The sequence below is a fragment of the Nothobranchius furzeri genome, chromosome 1, assembly GCF_043380555.1.
Source record: "Nothobranchius furzeri strain GRZ-AD chromosome 1, NfurGRZ-RIMD1, whole genome shotgun sequence".
NCBI classification, from domain to species: Eukaryota; Metazoa; Chordata; class Actinopteri; order Cyprinodontiformes; family Nothobranchiidae; genus Nothobranchius; species Nothobranchius furzeri.
The window spans coordinates 84,840,298-84,858,174 of NC_091741.1; the positions used below are offsets into that span (position 1 = coordinate 84,840,298).

General features: G+C 42.2%; 1 protein-coding gene across 5 annotated transcripts; it reads right to left on the reverse strand.

The window, feature by feature from the left end:
• Positions 1-249: 249 nt before the first annotated feature.
• mbnl3 (muscleblind-like splicing regulator 3) lies at positions 250-14,890 on the reverse strand. 5 transcript variants are annotated; one of them, XM_070550770.1, is made up of 8 exons: positions 14,435-14,658; positions 13,927-14,123; positions 7,526-7,690; positions 7,010-7,213; positions 6,677-6,916; positions 5,610-5,763; positions 2,883-2,977; positions 435-684 (listed from the first exon to the last, which is right to left on the reverse strand). In XM_070550770.1, exons 2-8 carry the CDS (start codon positions 14,098-14,100, stop codon positions 667-669), a joined length of 1,050 nt encoding a protein of 349 aa, XP_070406871.1. In that variant the 5' UTR covers positions 14,101-14,123; positions 14,435-14,658; the 3' UTR covers positions 435-666. The 5 variants fall into 5 exon arrangements, with proteins under 5 accessions (XP_015803856.1, XP_070406870.1, XP_070406869.1 ...); XM_070550776.1 differs by having other exon boundaries at positions 455-687; XM_015948370.3 differs by lacking the exons at positions 2,883-2,977; positions 14,435-14,658 and adding an exon at positions 14,758-14,890 and having other exon boundaries at positions 250-687.
• Between the last annotated feature and the right edge of the window lie 2,987 nt (positions 14,891-17,877).

Consider the following 17,877-nt stretch of genomic DNA (forward strand, 5'->3'; position numbering starts at 1 on the left):
GGCAGGATGAGACCAGGAGAACAAACTCAGTGATGAAGTACACAGTACAACATACATGTTTGTTGTGTTTAAAACACTTAAACAACAGGTTATGGTTTTCGACAGCAGCAGGTCAGTTTGTGTTTCCAGAAAGAACTTTTTCTGATGATGGAACCATAAAATCTGCTTCATGTCATGGCTGCAACCTGTAAAGGGCATTTAGTCTTTAATGTGTGTGAGTGTGTGTGTGTGTGTGTGTGTGTGTGTGTGTGTGTGTGTGTGTGTGTGTGTGTGTGTGTGTGTGTGTGTGTGTGTGTGTGTGTGTGTGTGTGTGTGTGTGTGTGTGTGTGTGTGTGTGTGATCATGTATGGCTGTCAGAACAAGGGAGCTCTATTGCTCATAAGGTCTCTTTGCACTGGGATGGCTGCCGTAAAGCAGCAGAAATAATTCCAGGCTTGTATTGCATGAACAGTCTCTCTCTCTCTACAGAAGTCTCTGCCACTGGGTTGGTGTGTACTGTGGGCGAGGCACGCGTTTGCTGCAGCGCTGCAGGGTTTTAAGAACTTTAACTGGGGTTTCGTGAAAGGCTTACTGAGTTTAGAGCCACTGGAGCTGACACCAGCAGCTTGGGGATGGAGCAGAAATGAGTTTCCATGGGAACGCACTGGAGCTCCACTGGGTCGGAGGTCAGAATCTCTGAAGGGTCTACTGAAAGAAAGAGGAGGCAGACAGAGAGGAAGAGGAGGAGGAGGTGGGGAGAGAAATTTCAATTTGTAAATTATCATTAGATCTGTCAGATTAGACAGACAGACAGACAGAACAGAGAAGGCTAATACACGACTCTAGTGCGATAGCTTTCTTTTATTTTTATTAAACTTAAAGCAGATAATTCTGTTCTAGCCTGTCATTTCGTGATATTTTGTCTCCAATAATCCTGACTGTTTTTATAATCCCTTAATGTGGTCTCCATCAACCTGACTTTCTGGAAGTCTTGTAAGGTGTATTTTTACACAAGACTTTGCACCTGATCGTGACAGCGCTGGTCTGCGAGCTTAACTGAGGAAATTGCTGAATTTCAGTATAAGCAGGATGTCAAATTTGTGTCTTTTAAAATCTGTACACACGGTCCAGATAATGCTCCATCAACGATTATGTGGATTTGTTTTAGTGTTTTATAAAAAGTAAAACATGTTTGTTTGTTTGTTTATTAAAATCCCTATTAGCTGCTGTAAAACAGCTGCTATTCTTCCCTGGGGGCTCCTCTGCACACACACACACACACACACACGCACACACACACACACACACACGCACGCACGCACGCACACACACACACACACACACACACACACACACACACACACACACACACACACACACACACACACACACACACACACACACACACACACACACACACACACACACACACACACACACACACACACTCACACGCACACGCACACGCACACACACCATACATTTCAAAAACAAAAACTCAATATTTAAAAGCCCAAAAATAATAAGAAGATCCACACATTAACCCAGAAACACATCACCTCCACACACCTGTAACTCCTGTTAAGTCTACCCTTGTTTGTCAAAATCTAATTCTAGCACTTTCCAACCACTTCCTCTGTGATCTTCCAGAATCTCTCTGCACCTTAACAAAGGTAATGATTTACACAAACACTAAATTTACACTAAACATATTTATATTTTACTACCTCATCTCATAAACGTACATGTCATTGTAATGTAATAACTTTTAGTAATAAGTTTCACACATTTTGAAGGACTTTAATAAAATCAATGCACTTTCAAAATTAGACGCCAGTTAATTGTAGACCCATGCAAACCCACTTTAGTTTGCCATTTATTGCATGTAAAGTTTTCAGCCAATAGCTCCTTGGGAATCAGTGTGTTGGTGGTAAAATACCATTTTATGTTACAATGTGTTATAACAAATGAAAAAAATATGTTTTTTGAGACAGGATATGGACATATGACAGACTGCTACTAATAAAACTTGTTCTTTAAATGATAAATGCCCCGCACTTGTATAGCGCCTCTCAGAGTAAGGACTCCAAAGCGCTTTACACTACAGTGCATCAATCATCCATTCACACACTCATTCACACACTGATGGCGATGAGCTACAATGTAGCCACAGCTGCCCTACGGCGCACAGACAGAGGCTTTAATGTGGTGTTGACACAATGTTGGTTCATCCTTTGAGTAATAGAGCATTTTTAGATCCGAATGATCCAAGGGTCAGTGTTAAGTGGTTTAAAAACAAAAGAATGTCTGAAAATGAGGGGAAAGTAGCCAAAGCTCAGAGGAAAACATGCTGATAGAGACCACTTAGACAGGTTTACAAGAAAATCTGACTCCTTGAAAAAACTATAAGATGTTAGTGTAGTACCGTATGCAACCAGGAGGCGTCTCTGTTGGATCACTTAGTTTACCCATACCTCAATAAGGTGGAACAACCACAGATGGTGATTAGCCTAGTGAACTAGACCAAATTCTTGCTTTGCAAAGTTTGGCTTGCCAGGCTAGATGGTGATCTGAATAGTTTTGTCACTCAGAGCAACAGCTTCATACATCTGAGTAAGTTTGCACTTAACCCTGAAGGGCCTTAGCTTAAACAGCAAAAGACTGAGACAAATAAGGTGTTATTGAAAAGTCAGATATTTAAATTAAACACTGTTTCCTTTCTCCTATGTAGCTTTCATTTGCTCATGTGACAAAAATACTGAAAGTGATGATGGATGAAATGAAAACATAATAAACTACAAGCAGATGAATTTATCGACCAACAAAAAAAAAAAAAAAAAAAAAAGACCACGACCTACGGAGCTAAAATAAAAATAAAAAAGAACTGAAATGAAAGAGCAAACCTGATTGGAAGCTGCAGATTCAGCAAAAGGAACATTGGTGACTGGGGTCGAGGCCGACGAAACAGTGGAGGAGGTGGCACCGTGCATCATGGGAACTTTAATTCAGGCGAGTCAGACAAAAGACAAGAGGAGGAGGATGTGGGCAGGAAGGAGGAGGAGGGAGGGAGGGGGACAGGAATGATATGGTTACCATGGCAAAATGTTTAAAGTTAAAAAATCATGGCACAAGTCGAGTGATACATGAACAGAAAAAGATAACAGGAGACATGCAAACGAAATCAGAGAAAGAAAAGCTCATTTCTCATTAGCTACCCAGTTATGGAGTAAGAGAAAATGCTTTGCTCACCAACAAAGACACAACCATACAATCTAATCAGACTGGGGGATCTGACAATTGTATTTAATGAACTGAGAATGTGTATGAAAGGAAATGGTCCAGAAGAGTAAATATTGTAAAGCAACAGTAAGTCTATGTGCTAAATACTTGACTTTTTACTGTCTCATACTGGCCTTATTTCATGTTTCCTTCAAATACGTCAATGGCATTGTTATTACTATCAATGTTTACTGTAGTTTATCAGAGCTTTCTCGGGTTTTATATTTATTACGATTAATCTACAGTCCCTGATAAATACAAATAAATACTGTCTCTGTACGCAAATGGACAGCAATAGGGCCAATCAGAGTAAAGAACAATGTAACTTATTCATAGTGATGAAAATCAGTCAACAGGGCAGTCCGCCATACACCATCGAAGAAGACGAAGATGCATATCGGATGTGCTTGTGTCTTTCATGCAGTCGAAATCGTCCAAAGTTGATACCAACACAGTTTCAAACATGCGCCATTCCTGAGCCGATGCCGTCTTTCCAGTTTTCCTCCGACTCAGTTCTGGTGCAAAGGCCACACAAAAACAAACAAGGTGCTGTGGTTGGCTCAGCCAAAACTTAGCTGAGCCAACTGTAGCTGTTGAGGCTACAATGGAACATTGCTAGACCGACCTGAAGAGCAAAATAATTTACTGCTAACACAGTTGGTTTAGATTTCTCGACTAGAGCCTCGGTTCCACCGCACGGTTCGGAATGAGGCGGGGCGGGTCATTGTGAACCGGCGGGGACCAGTAGGGGTCTGCAATTTCAGGGGAACGTTTCAATCACAGTTTGGTAAATGGCCTGTATTTGTGTAGCACCTTCTGAGGGTTCTACAGCCCCTCAAGGCACTTCACAACACAATCAGTCATGCACCCAATCACGCGTTGGTGGAGATGAGCTACGATGTGGCCACAGCTGCCCTGGGGTGCACTGACATAGGTGAGGCTTGCCCGTTTGGCCTCTCACTTGGCAGGTAGGGTTAAACGTACTGTTGACATCATGTGCAATTTAATAAATAAGTTGTGTAACTATTTAGTATTTTTGTGCTGCAATTAATGGTCTGCATTGTTAAAAGACAAAACAAAGAAATGCTTACCGACAGGCTCTACATGTGACTCGTGATTGCCGAGTCCAGGCCTGCCTTGGTTTGCCAGTCTGTGGCCATAAATTGTTCTCAGTACATGGTACCACCTCCATGTATTCTCCCATTTCTACTCCAGCTGTTGCTGTGCTTAACTCTTCTATATTAGGCTTTTAATTTCTGCAGCTTGGCCCGACACTGTTCCGACGTCTGCTTGAATCCTTCAGTTGCCATCTGATAAGAAATGGTTTTTTTTTTTACTTTCACTACTTTCCGCCTAGATTGTCCTGAATGCGGCTATCGCCGACGATGGTGAGGAATGTTTGGGCCTAGCCGACCAAAACCTGCTGCTATTTGCCGGCCTTTTCTCACATCCATGTACAACTATTGAAAATACAAACAATGGAACACCGGGGTTTGTTTCGCTTGTTGCAGGTTGTGACGTGTTTCTGTCCCCCAGTCAGTGGACTGTGTTGTTGCTCCGCCCTAACCATTCCGATACCTTTTACTATAGACCTACAACTGGAGGGAGCCCCAAAAGTGCCATCAATGGTGTGGTCCAGGTCGGTTGTGTGGACCGTTTTTATAATTGGGACTGAAAAAACGCCAACCCGCCACGCAGTGAAGCCGAGCTATAGAGGAGTTTCACAGTAGGACTGATAACATACCACCAGTCACTCTGCTATCTGCCAGGAGCCAAGTACAGCTGTTAGCTGGCACCATCAGATCTTAACGTTGTGATTGAGATCAAACGTTTTTAATCCGACAAAAAGGGGAACGTCTGCTAGTTTCAGCTTTAAACAGGGACTTCCTGTTCCTGAGGACTACATTTTTATACAGTAAATGTTTCCACCTTTCATCTTAGTTGTTTCTGATCTTAATCTTCTCTTTAATTGTGACAGCAACCCTTCCTCTCTGTTTTAGATGAGGAGACACTGGCTCTCTGTGGTGATACTGTGTTTGAACGAAATGTGCACCCATGGTCTGACAGAGAGTGATAAGCTGACAACCACTATCCTAATAATGAAAGTACCAAAAACACTGTGTTGTTGCTTTAAAAAAACAGTCATAACCATGTTTGGGGTCTCGACAACTCATCACTCAGCAGGCTCAGATGGTTCAAATGAGGGAAACACGAGAGACAATAGAAGAAAGAGAAGTGTGAGGAGAAAAACATATATAATTGCCACCTCATCCTCACAGTCTGACAAACTATGCTTTTATTCATGCAGAGATATCTCAAACCATGAACTGAGATTACATTTAGAGACTCACCAGATGGGAAAAAGGCTGGTTGATGGAGCTGCACGTTAGCCAGAGCTTGCTGGTAGTGAAACATGCTAGGGTTGTAAACTGTGGCAGCAGCGCCATTGCTCTTCTCTAGGACCGGCCTTTTTGGTAGTGTCTGCGCCGCGCCTGGAGGCAAAGCCTGACCAGCAGGAGAAATGGAATATAAAGAAAAAATAAAAGAAAATAGCATCTCTCAACAACAAATGGTGTAACGTAGATGCAAAAAAAGATTTCTGAAGCTACTTTAGCGTGAAAATAAAGTTTATGTTGGAGGCCTTCAGGTTTTAATCACAAACCTAATTATGTGTTTACAACCACAAGAGGGCGCTGCAGAGTGAAAAATGTTCTAGAAGGCAGAAGGAAAGCTCAAAGGTCAGGCAAAGAGCAAAAGAGTGCTATGGTTTATTTATAAAACAGGGACAGTGCTGAAACATTAATCTGCAGCAGCATATAACAAAATTAATTTTAACTACATGAAGTACCAGACAGACTCAGACATGTTTATGCATCAAGATCTCTGCTCAAAATGTAAAGAATAATTTAAAACGTACTTTGAAAAACTGAAATAAACAAGTTGCAACCTTGAACCGCGTTAATAAAACAAACATTTTGCTAACGTGTGAGCCCTGGGAGATCGTTTGTCTCAGTCATGAACAAAAGATCTAAAGCATCTGGAAGGAATTTTAGGAAGATAGGTCTTCTGAAGCTAACAGCCAGATTGTTCATAGTTTTCTGCAGCATAACGATTCATTAGAGTTATAGTTTTGGGCCACTGGTGAATATACAAAATACAGTAAAACCAGCAGCAGTTGACTTTTCTAAAAATTTAAATAACAACTAAGGAATGAACATTTATCTTTTATCCTTTTATGTTTTCAATCTTCTCATTGTAACCGTTAAAATAAAACCACGTTACAGCTGATCCCCACTTGCTTCACAGCTCAGTGATGGGTGTTCATTACAAACATTTCCTAAAGGAAGCCTCACAAATCCATGTTCATCCCTACAGATATGAACATGGCTCAGAGTGAATGCCCCCAAGGACGACTCACCAAGGGTGCGGATGCTGTGTTTTGACTGGCTTGGTGCTGTGAGGCCTTGATCCGGGCCTGCAGGTGAGCCGGTGGGTGGAAGTACTTGCACTTGTCCCGGCTGCAGCGGCCTTTTATGTAGTCCATGCAGACAATGACTGAGTTCTCGCTGCAGTCCACCATGCTGGCCTCCAGAGGGTGAGCGTAGCGGCACTCGTTCTCGCCCCGCGTGCAGTTACCACGCTGGAATTCTCGACAAACCTGGCAAGGCCAATGGGAACACTGGTCAACATCTACCTCTCATCATACTTGGACTAAACATAGAAACGCCACAGCAGCACACGGGCTGCATACCTCTAGCTTGTCTGTGCGTGTGTGTTTTTGTGCAGAGGTGCCATTCCCCATTGCTGCCATGCCGGTGGGACTCCCAGGGACAAGTAGGGGAGTGCTGGTAAGCAGCTCAGGCATCAGACCCATAGCTGGGCCCATGTGGCTGAGATATGGACTGAAGGCCATGCTAGGACTTGTTGCCAGAGAGGGGGTCACAGGAAATGTTGTCTGAATAAAAGAGACCACAGTAACAGAGCAAATGTCAACAAGAACAATAGTTAAGCAATAAATAAGGCTGGAGGTTGAATAATGTGGAAAAACTGTTGCATTAAATTGATTGTTTTAACAAAATGTAACTTTATTAAATGAAAATAAATGTCAAAATATGACTGAACAACCAGGAGTTTGTGGCATGAAATGAATCAAATAAAAAGGTTGTGTTTGTTACATCATTAAAAAGCATAAAAATATATTTAAATATATTTCTTTGAACTGCTTTAATGAGGTGAGGCATCCTAGATCAAACTGCAAACTGCTCACTATTGGCTGCAGTTGTGCTCCAGGCAGCATGAACGGCATCTGTTGAGCCAACATGGCGGCTGCAGCCTTCTGCTGGATCAGGTTGTTTCTCCCGTTAATCTCCAGCTGTGTTTTCAGGTGTGGGGGTGGGTGCAGGTATTTACAGTTCTCTCGTGTGCAGCGACCCTGAAGAAGAGACGGGACAGAGCAGGGTGACAACATGTACACACACACACACACACAAAATGCAACCAGACCATTCAAAGGTGGGTTTTGATTTCAGTAGTCTCCTTCCATAAATTGAGGGGAAGTCAAATTTAACCTTTAGCTGAAATGTTTTAGTCAAATTAGAATCTGATCTTCCGAACTCGGCTTTTTGAATTTTGGGTCAGCATTAAACTATTCAACAACATTTGAGTCACCTTGAGATTTTTCCACTTTGCCACAACAGAAAAATCTACTTGAGAGATAAATAAAAGTGGAAACATCTGGTAAACTCCCACCACTTGGTGTGACTGGTCATGTAATCCCACCTGGTGGATGTAACTTCAAACAAAAACAACTACAGAAAACCTGTTGGACTAAGAAAGACAGAAAACAAGCTCAAAGTATAAAACAGAGTGCACTTAATAATGGGAATCTGTCTAAAGAACACTACATAGCATGTAACACATGCAGATAAACTGGTATAACTTTATTTATAAACCTCATTTTTATTGCACTATGTTACTACAGGAGCCCATTAAGGACAAACACAAAAAAGGCATACAAAGGGTAAATTCTAGTTTTTCCAAATAAGGATAATTTGTTGCAAGCCAACAAAATCAGATGAAAGAATAGCTTTGAAGTTCACCGCATTTTGTAAAAAGTCTTCTTTTCAGACAAGAGGGACACAAAGACACACTGCAGGTCATCTGCAGTATTCCATAAACCTGTGGGCCGACAGCAGCCGTCTAACCCTCCAGACGAGATCGTTCTGTTCTACCCCACAACACAACCAGCACTAGGGGAGCAGGCTGCACTTAGGCAGAGGAAAAATGAAGTGGTCTGATGACAAATCGGTGTCGTATTACAGACACTCCGACTGTGATAAATAACGTGCTGAGATGGAAACACATAAAAAAGGGCTGGCAGAATGAGAGCCATATAACATAAAACAAGCCTTTATGGCCAGTTTCCTCACACACATCCTTCACACAAAAAACACACAGGTGAACATGCAGCCATCTGAAATCAGGTCTGCAGGGGCACAGGGGTTAATACAAGCAACCACTCGGCTCACGCCGAAGATGTGAGCAAGCTTTGCGTCAGCAGGCTGTGTGTTTAGGGATGAGTTCATAATGAGGACTGAGTCCCATGAGCCCAGCACTCCTGTTCCAACTCAGATGGATTAAAAAAACACCTAATGTAGGTTTACTTTATGATAAACATGATCTAAAACTAATCCCAACTCTGAATTTGTAATTTGGTAGCATGAGCATGAATGCAACTGAAGCGCTGCTATAGAGGCTTAAAACTAGGATACAGGAGGAGACAAATGGAAAGCGGTGCTGAGGAGAGGTCAGGAATCTCCTTTTGGTTGCCGAAGCAACACACTATGCAACACAGAGAAAGTCCACACTCCCGCAGAAAAGAAAGCTGGGACATTAATAAATATGATTTCTGAAGAGATCCGCAATGCTGCACGTCACACAGCTGTGTTCAACATCCTGGTAACTTTGTGTTTTTAGTCAGGAGCAGGCTCTGTGTATGGGCTCTTTCAATCTATTTCGGAGTACAATTGAATACACAAACATGAGCAAATATGCATAGTGTGTCTGCCTTTTTTTATCATTGTCACAAGAAGCCCAATTAAGTAGTCCATGATTTTTCATTTAAATTCAATTCAAGTTTATTTATATAGCGCCAAATCCCGGCCAGAGTCGTCTCAAGGCACTTCACATAATAAACATTCCAATACATTTTGCAGGTTCCAACCTCCAAACTGTTGCATTTCAATTAAAAAAATACACTTTAAAAACAAAAATCCACACAAAAAGAGGGGAACAATAAATGTGCAAGAAGTATTCTCAGTTTCTGCTCCACACCAATGTCTACGAAATATGAAATTGCAATTTAATCAACTGTTGGGTGATGTGCATGTATGTGATGTCCACACTAATCATATGAGATGACAGCAGCACTTCGGTTAACAAGGTAAAGAGTGGCAACCCCTCCCTTCTCTGCAGCCTATTCAAACTGAGCAGACAGCGCTAATGGAGGAGCAGCAGAGAAGGACATCGGATGGTGTGTCGGCCTGAAGATGCTAGATATAGGGAGAGAGCCATTAGCAGATAAATCCATAAAATTAACAAAGGATGGAGGTGTGGGGGAGGGAAGCAGGAAGGAGTGATGCTGAGCAGTAGCTCTGTGGGGGACAGAGTGTTAGTGCTACAGGTCAGCTGACCAAATACAACATCAGCTGAGTGTAAACATCAAACACACTCCGGCTAAAGGCACAGGTGTAAGGAGATATTGTTTACTGTGCTGACACTACGGCGCTGCTACGCCCTTGTGGATAAACGGCTTCGACCTTCAGCTGATACAAACGTCATTTCTCTATCAGATTATTTCACATGATCTTTTAATGGTTCCTCACTGCCTTTTGCAAATATCCAGCTCCCCTCTACACGACCAGTGCAGAGCCAGGCTGTTGCTCTGTGCTAAAAACAGCCATGCCACTCAGATAGATCAAACTATCCAATGGGTAGGCACTCCTGTGCTGTTGCTAGGCCCCGTCTCTCTGTCTCTCTCGTCTCCATCTCCCCCTGCTCTGTAGGACATAACACAGAAAAATGGCTGAATAATAAATTCTAACTCAATAAGCGAGGAGACAGCAGCTGCACTCAGACAGAAAGCTCCTTGTCTAGGACTCACTTCTTTGCTACAGAAAAGCTTTGGAGCAAAATCTTCCACAAGCGCGGACGCACGTCCACTGTCTGTTTTGATTTTGGTATAAATGGTCATTGATTAGCGAAGTTCCTTTAAAATGCAGTGAAGCATCATCAGTCCTCGGACTGCTCTTCGTCCGTGTATGCACACAGTGCTGATGGTGTGGTTCTGCTCAGGGGGAGACCGTATAAAAGTCAGGAGAGCCGCAGCAGTGTTGGTGAAGCAGCACGAACAACTGGCCCACATCAGCAGAGACCGAGGAACAGAGCATCAGCAGGTTACACTTCTGCCAAATGAAAGCTAGAACAATAACAAGCTACATAACAATAATATCAATAAGCATTTTACTGTTATAGAGGGGACATGTTATTAAAAATGTAACTTCTTTTGTGCTTTAGAAATGTTCCCAGCTCAAGTAATATATTTTCTTTAACTGGGAAAAAGGTAAACAGTCATTTGGTAATGGATGCCTCAACAAACTAACTGATGACAGCATAACAAAAATAGTTATGTTTAAAGTAAGCATAAACAGAAACGAGTTATTTATGCCAGAATGTAAAAACTCAAAGGAAATGCATGTACAGTGTGAAGGCGGGGCTGTCGCCTCACAGAGAAAAGATGAGATAATCTGTTGAACACATTTCAAGCCGGTTGAGTGATGGTTTCCTGTCAGTTTGCTGTGGTGCAGATTTAAATGATTAAAGGTCTTGTTCACTGAGAAACTGTGTAATACTTGTTCTTTTTGGAATATGATCGGTCACTCTGAGTTGCATATACATGCTGAGCGTGAAAGGTGTCCCCTTTCGCCTGCATTAGCTGCAGAACTAAAATGAACAGGAAAACAACAGGGTCAGTAAAAGCCAGTCTCTCCTACGTCACAGGGAAAATTAGCATTCATGGACACACCCACCTTGGATCGCGATCACTAAAGGATGTGTTGATTTTTGCAACCAGGAGAGAGTAGAGCATGTCACGACTACTAGAAGCTAACCATTAGCATTAGCAACTCCACAACATGACACCACTACTTCAGCCTTGTGTTATTTGTGGAGATAAAACATCAGCATTGTATTTTTTTTATCCAAGAAAGAAGCAAATGGAGGCAGTGGAAGAGTTGTGTTGCTTTTAGCCAGTCAGAGGTGAGATCTTCACACATCATGAATATTCATGATGCCATTTTCTGGAGGGACTTTGTTTCTCGCCTGGCCAGGAAACACCTTAGGATTCTCCTGGAGAAATTGGCCCAAGTAGCTGGGGAGAGGGAAGTCTGTGCCTATTTGCTTAGGTTGCTGCCCCCATGACCCAACTCTGGATAAGCGGCTGAAAATGGATGGATGCGTAAGAGGAAAGGTAGCTGGAGACTTTGATGTATAATATGTGCATGTTATAGAAAGGTTGTGTCATTAAAAGAATAAAAACCTATTACTGATAATTTCTGATATTATGTTTTAATGCCAATATCGACCAATACTCCCTAGTAAGAACCTAATAATGTTCCAAAACGTGCTCGCAGTTAAAATGTAGAGGGAAAAGAAATGATAAAGCTTAAACTTTTGGACCATAAAACATGAAGCTAGCAGCATTTACTTACAAAGAATAACAATCAAATCAAAGCTTTATTTATGAAGCGTCTTCCTAAATTAGAGCCAGCAAATTTCCGTTTCACATCAATTAATCAATTTATTTTTCCAAGCAACTTTATCTTGTCTAGGATTCTTAGAAACCTGCCTCTTGGCACATCCTGGAAAGATCATTTGTCCATATCAGGGCCAACCCAAAGACATGCGAGAATAACAACCACACATGTTCAAACTCACTCCAAAGGTCAGGTAGAAACTGGAGACAGCGGAGAGGAGAACATTAAAAAGACCATACAGAGACCTGCTTCCACCACAACACTACTCCCTATTATTAATCTGGGACTGAAATCACCAAAACCTACTTTCATTTGTGTTTTTCAGTTTGAAATAAACAAATGGTCTTACACAGCAGTAAGAAGAGATAAAAGCTTTTAGCTTTCAAATTCAGAATTGTTCTCGTTTTACCTCGCAAAAACAAGGAATACCACAACGATCCTCACAAAATTCAAATATTGTTTTGATCATCCAAAGAAAGATTTTGTCAGTGCGAGTAACTTGTCTGATCGCTTATCAATTAAAATATCATCCACACTGCTGTTTACATTTAGTTACCACATTAGTGGACTTTTGTTGTTGGGATTAAGCTTTGGTTTGAAGCTCCTTAAGACGACGAGCTGGAAATTCACAATAATTCAAAAATAGTTCTAGGACATGAACTGACTCAGACATCACACTTGTTGTAATAATATATTGTCCTTTTCTTCTTAATACCAAAATAGATAGCGTGCACTGGTGAAACAATTCTGATGATGATAAAACAGTTGGTAGAAGGCCTGAGCGGTTTCAGGTTTCTAACATGATCATTTTACAATAAACTCCTCTCCTGATAGACAAGTTGCTTTAAAGGTGTGGTACACTCATTTAATCAATGCATTTGCAATGGTCTCTAGTAGGAGTGACTGCCTTGTGAATCGTACTCAGGAGGGGCGCACAGCACAGAAGCACCTATATCAGCATGGAAAATTCAGCTGGAGCAGAAAGTAGCTTCAGATGGCAGGTTTTGGAGTCTTATTTCCTGATATTTTAATCTCGCCTCTGATTGGCTAACAACAGTCTACCATAACTTTGTTTACTTTGCAACATTGATGTTTTATCTCCACAAATAACACACCCTTGTTTTGCTGTGAGGTGGAGTTGCTAATGCTAACGGTTAGCTTCTATTAGCCTAGATGTTCTCTGCTCTTTCCTGGACGCTAAACCAACAAAAGCCTTCCTTGTCATGAGTCAAGATGGGTGAGTCCATGAATGTTAACTGACAGTGTGACACAGACCTGTCAGGCTTTTCAAATCCTGGAGTTTCGCCATCTATTTTCTATCAGAAACTAATGCAGGAGATAGGAGTAGGAGACTATTTTTGATGGGGAAGGCTGTTGTTTGTTAACATCCAGGAGACAGCAGAGAAAGTAGAGCAACTCCACCACACAGCAGAACTCATCCAGACTTGTGTTATTTGTGGAGATATAACATAAACATTGCAAAGTAATTGGAGTCAGCGGTATAGTTGTGTTGCTGTTATCCAATCTGAGACCAGATGTCTAAATATCAGGTAATAAGGCTCCAAATCCAGCCGTCTAAAGAAACTTTCTCTTACGGCTGTCTTATGTCCTCAAATTGGTGCACCAGAGCTTTTCCCCCCAGAAAACGACTTGCATCACATTCATTCCTACTAGAGACCACTGCAAATGTATTAAAAATATGAGAAAACTTGATCTTTAAACAACATCAGGAAGTGTCATAAAGGAGGTGAAACCTCACATATATTGACAAAAAGCAGCACAAAGCTGACATGTATCATAGAGAACATTGTAAAACAGCAGAAACAGATGTGTGTTATGTCTGTGGCATTGTTACCTTGAGTGAATCAAAGCAGGCGATGACTCGACCATTCTCCACATGGCAGCTCCGTGAGGGATGTGCAAACTTACACTCTGAATCAGACCGTGAGCAGGTGCCTCTCTGAAACTCACGACACACTTCCAAGGTCAGCCATTTGGTGTCTCGTCCCATGGTCATGTTGACAGCCATCTGAGACGCTCACAAACACCAAGCTGAGGTTGGAACAAATAGATGGAAAAATGCCCAACCAGATCAAGGGTGACTAATGGTGATTCAACAAAATAAAAAATTAAAGGAAAAAGATGCAAAAAATCTTTTTTTCTCTAGTGCAAACAGTCAGAGTCCTTCTGTTTGGTGTAATTTTGGAGATGTTTATTAGTTCTTCTCAAGAAAGTGTCTGCTGAAGTTTCTCTGGAGATTAACTATGAGCAGAGGCCAGCTCTGCCTCAAAAAAGATAACAAAAAAGAGAAAACTACTCCAAAGACATCACTGTGATCTATCCAGATATGTCTGTAAACTCACTTGTAATAAGCTGACAGCCACTGTGAGATTTATTCAGATTCATGTCAACATGGTCAGGCCTGGAGCAGTCACTGTGGCTCGGTTATGGTTGCATATGTACAACCTGACAAAGAGTGGGGGGCCCAAAAAGCAGAACCTCACACTGTGATGACTCTGGAAAGATGAGACAAAGCTGTAGCTTGGCTCAGGGTATGTCGGGACCGCAGCTCAGCAACGTGGGATGGATGACTGTGTCAGGACAAAATATAGCCTCCTTTCAGGGCCAAACAAACACTGAACACTCTCCCGCTGTAATCCAGCAGACTCGTAGGAAGAAACCTTACGGTAGGCACTTTTGGAGTTCCAGGTCCTTCTCTTACTTCCGTCTGTTCCTCAACCTCCTTCACCGCGCTCTATTCCTCGGCTGTCATCCTCTTCGCTGACCTCTCTGCTGCGTGTCCTTGCTCGTCTTGCTGTGAATTGTGAAAACAGACAGGTGTTAACAAAACTACTCTTTTGACTGGAAACCGTCGCCGCAAAAGCTACAACCTTTTGTAGAACGTCTTTTAAGGGTGGCTGAAGATCACGCTGCAGGAAGGTGGAAGGAATACAGCCAGAGAAGTGAGCGAGGGCAAACATGTAGGAGAGCAGGAGGGAGGGAGGCAGCAATGAACAGGAAAGGGAAAGCCATGTCTTGATTAAGTGATACAGAGGAGAGGGAGAGAGAGAGAGGGGATGGAGGGAGATTGCAGGCGAGACGTCACTCCAGCCCCCCTGCACGCTATCCAGCAGAAAGTAATTAGGAAACTTTACGTGGTTATTCACTAGAAAAAAAAAACTGGCATCCTTGAGCTGGGATAGGTCAGCACATGTGATGCAGTGGGCTCTCAGACAGTTATTAATGTGAACAGAAAAGGTATGAAAAGGCAGAGAAAAGAAGGGGCAGGTCTTCCCAACTGCAGCTGCCATGCTCAATGTAAAGCAGAAACCAATCAGACAGAGGTTTACAGGAAAGCAGAACGTAACTCTGACCAATAACAGCGCCCGGTAAAATGCAGCTCCTCCCTTCACAGAGCATGTCCTTGTTTCCCTCACTTTGACTGGTGCAAACGCAGTCATGGAAGTCATATAAGCCACATGCTAATGTCTAAACGGTGCGATGGCCGTGAGCTGACTCCAGACAGCTCCTTCTCACAGACGCTGAAGGGTTACTGGTGTGGGAGACATACTGCAGTATGATGCAAGGATGATGCATGCAACCTGCTGTTCAGCTCACACTCTGGGAGCAGAGTGACGTGTCCACACACTATGTGAATACAGATAACAAGACAGGGCAGAAAACTATGATTTAGCCACATTTTCGAATGAAACAATATTGTTCAGCGGAACACCTGCTCATGCACATAAATGTAACTACATAGGCAACATGAAGGAGAGAGGGAGTGGAAAAAAACAGGAGGAGAGGGCATTGGAACAGATTTTATCAGTCTCTCTGTCTGATGGTGGCAGACACAGACGGAGAAAACAATGGGGGAGGGGGGGGGGCGCAGTAGTGTACGTGTGTGTATTTGTGTATGTGTGACGGCATGCAAATACAGAGCCCAGGAGGACAACACTGCAGCAGAGAAATAAGGAAGATGTGGGACTTAATGAGCACACTTGGTTATAAAAGCGGGAACAAAGACAGACCAGGCCAACAAAGTAGCAGGAGAGAGAAATGAGTCGCTACGGCTGCTTTGCTTGCTTAACCATTATGCTTGTCTGTGCATCCTTTTCTTCCAAGCCTACAGATCAATACAAACTTTTATCCGGGGAGTGGGGAGGGAGGTCTGAGACAAGCACTCCTCCTGCAGCGTTGCCTGTCCTGCATTTTACGTCCACGTCAGTGTTAAGAGCCCTGTGCTTACGCACACCCTGACAAGGCAATATGCAGCCTACATCATCAAAACGCTCCTTAGCAACACTCCAGACACCAAATGGCGCACAGCTGCCATTACAACCACTCTAGAAAAAATATGTAGCAATGCTGGCTGTCCTCCAAAGCTATAGTTTATACTGCAACCGGTACCTTTGGACATAACAGGAGCAGCATTTCACTTGCTGGTAAATGCGCATTGGATGCTTTATGGGTCAATGCTGGTTTAACAAGAATTTCACCAATTTTACCAATTTTTTAAGGTCATTAAGTTTAGTAATCTTTATCAAAGGTTTAATGGACACTAGAATAAATCAGGAAAACTCATTCACTTTTTCAATGAATGAGCCACGTAAATGTAGCAAGACATGAGTGCTTCCTACATGTTTATGGCCTTTCTCAGGCCAGAAAGTGAGATTCATAAATAAATTAACTCATAAACTGTCCCTGCAATACCAGTGAATTTGGAAATACATGAACACGAAAAAGGACAGAGGGTTGTAATTGCACACTAAGCTAAAGGTGCTCTGAATCAATGGAAGAATGAGTAAATAAGCTTGGATATGGTTTCGGCAGGTTTGACCTGCAGTCATTTGAGCTTGAGGCAAATACAAACATGATTCTCCAATGACAATGCCAACATGCTCATATTAAGCAAATGTATGTTTGCCAAGCTCGGAACATTTGGTTAGCAAGTTAGCATTTAATCATTAGCATTATAAACACATTTAATCAATTTCGCTGACCTTGACTTTAAACCACAAGCCACCTAAAACTGATTGTTCAAGTAACTACAAGTGTTTTAATAAGATATAAATGCATCAAATGATTGAAAATGTCTAAAATGTTTGTCAGAATGTTAATTTTAATTGTGATGTCACAAAAGGGGACCAAAACTTTTCTTAAAGTGACAGAGGCCTGAAACAGTCAAGAAAAACAGATTAAATCACTTCATGTGGGAGAGAATTTATCCAAAAAACTTTAAAATGTTTTGCAAAGCCCATTAGACTATTATAACTTCTGAAAAATGGCATACGTCCCATTTAAAAATTTAAAAAAGCACCATTAATTTAGGGTTTATTCACTGGGAATGACAATGTTGTAATGAAATGTTTGGACAATCTTTTTAAAAACAGAACCAAAAGGTCTGGACAGAGATGAGCTTAAAAGACATTCCCAGACTTTTCTTGTATTGACCCTGTTGTGTAGAGCGCCATAGAACACATCTTCTTTAGTGACAGATTAAAAGGACACAAGTTCTTACCAATCATTCCAAATTTCAATCAAGAGCTGAAGTCAAAATATTCTGTAAACAAAGGTCAGGGTTTCACATCTGGGCCAGCACAGACCGGGCTGGGTGGTGTCAGTCCAGGTCCCGCACAGGTAGGGTTTGTTCCCACACATTTCTCAGGAACAGGGAAAACTCTGAGCACGTGGGCGAGGCAATGGATGCACGGAAACGTCCGGCCGTGTGTGTGTGTGTGTGTGTGTGTGTGTGTGTGTGTGTGTGTGTGTGTGTGTGTGTGTGTGTGTGTGTGTGTGTGTGTGT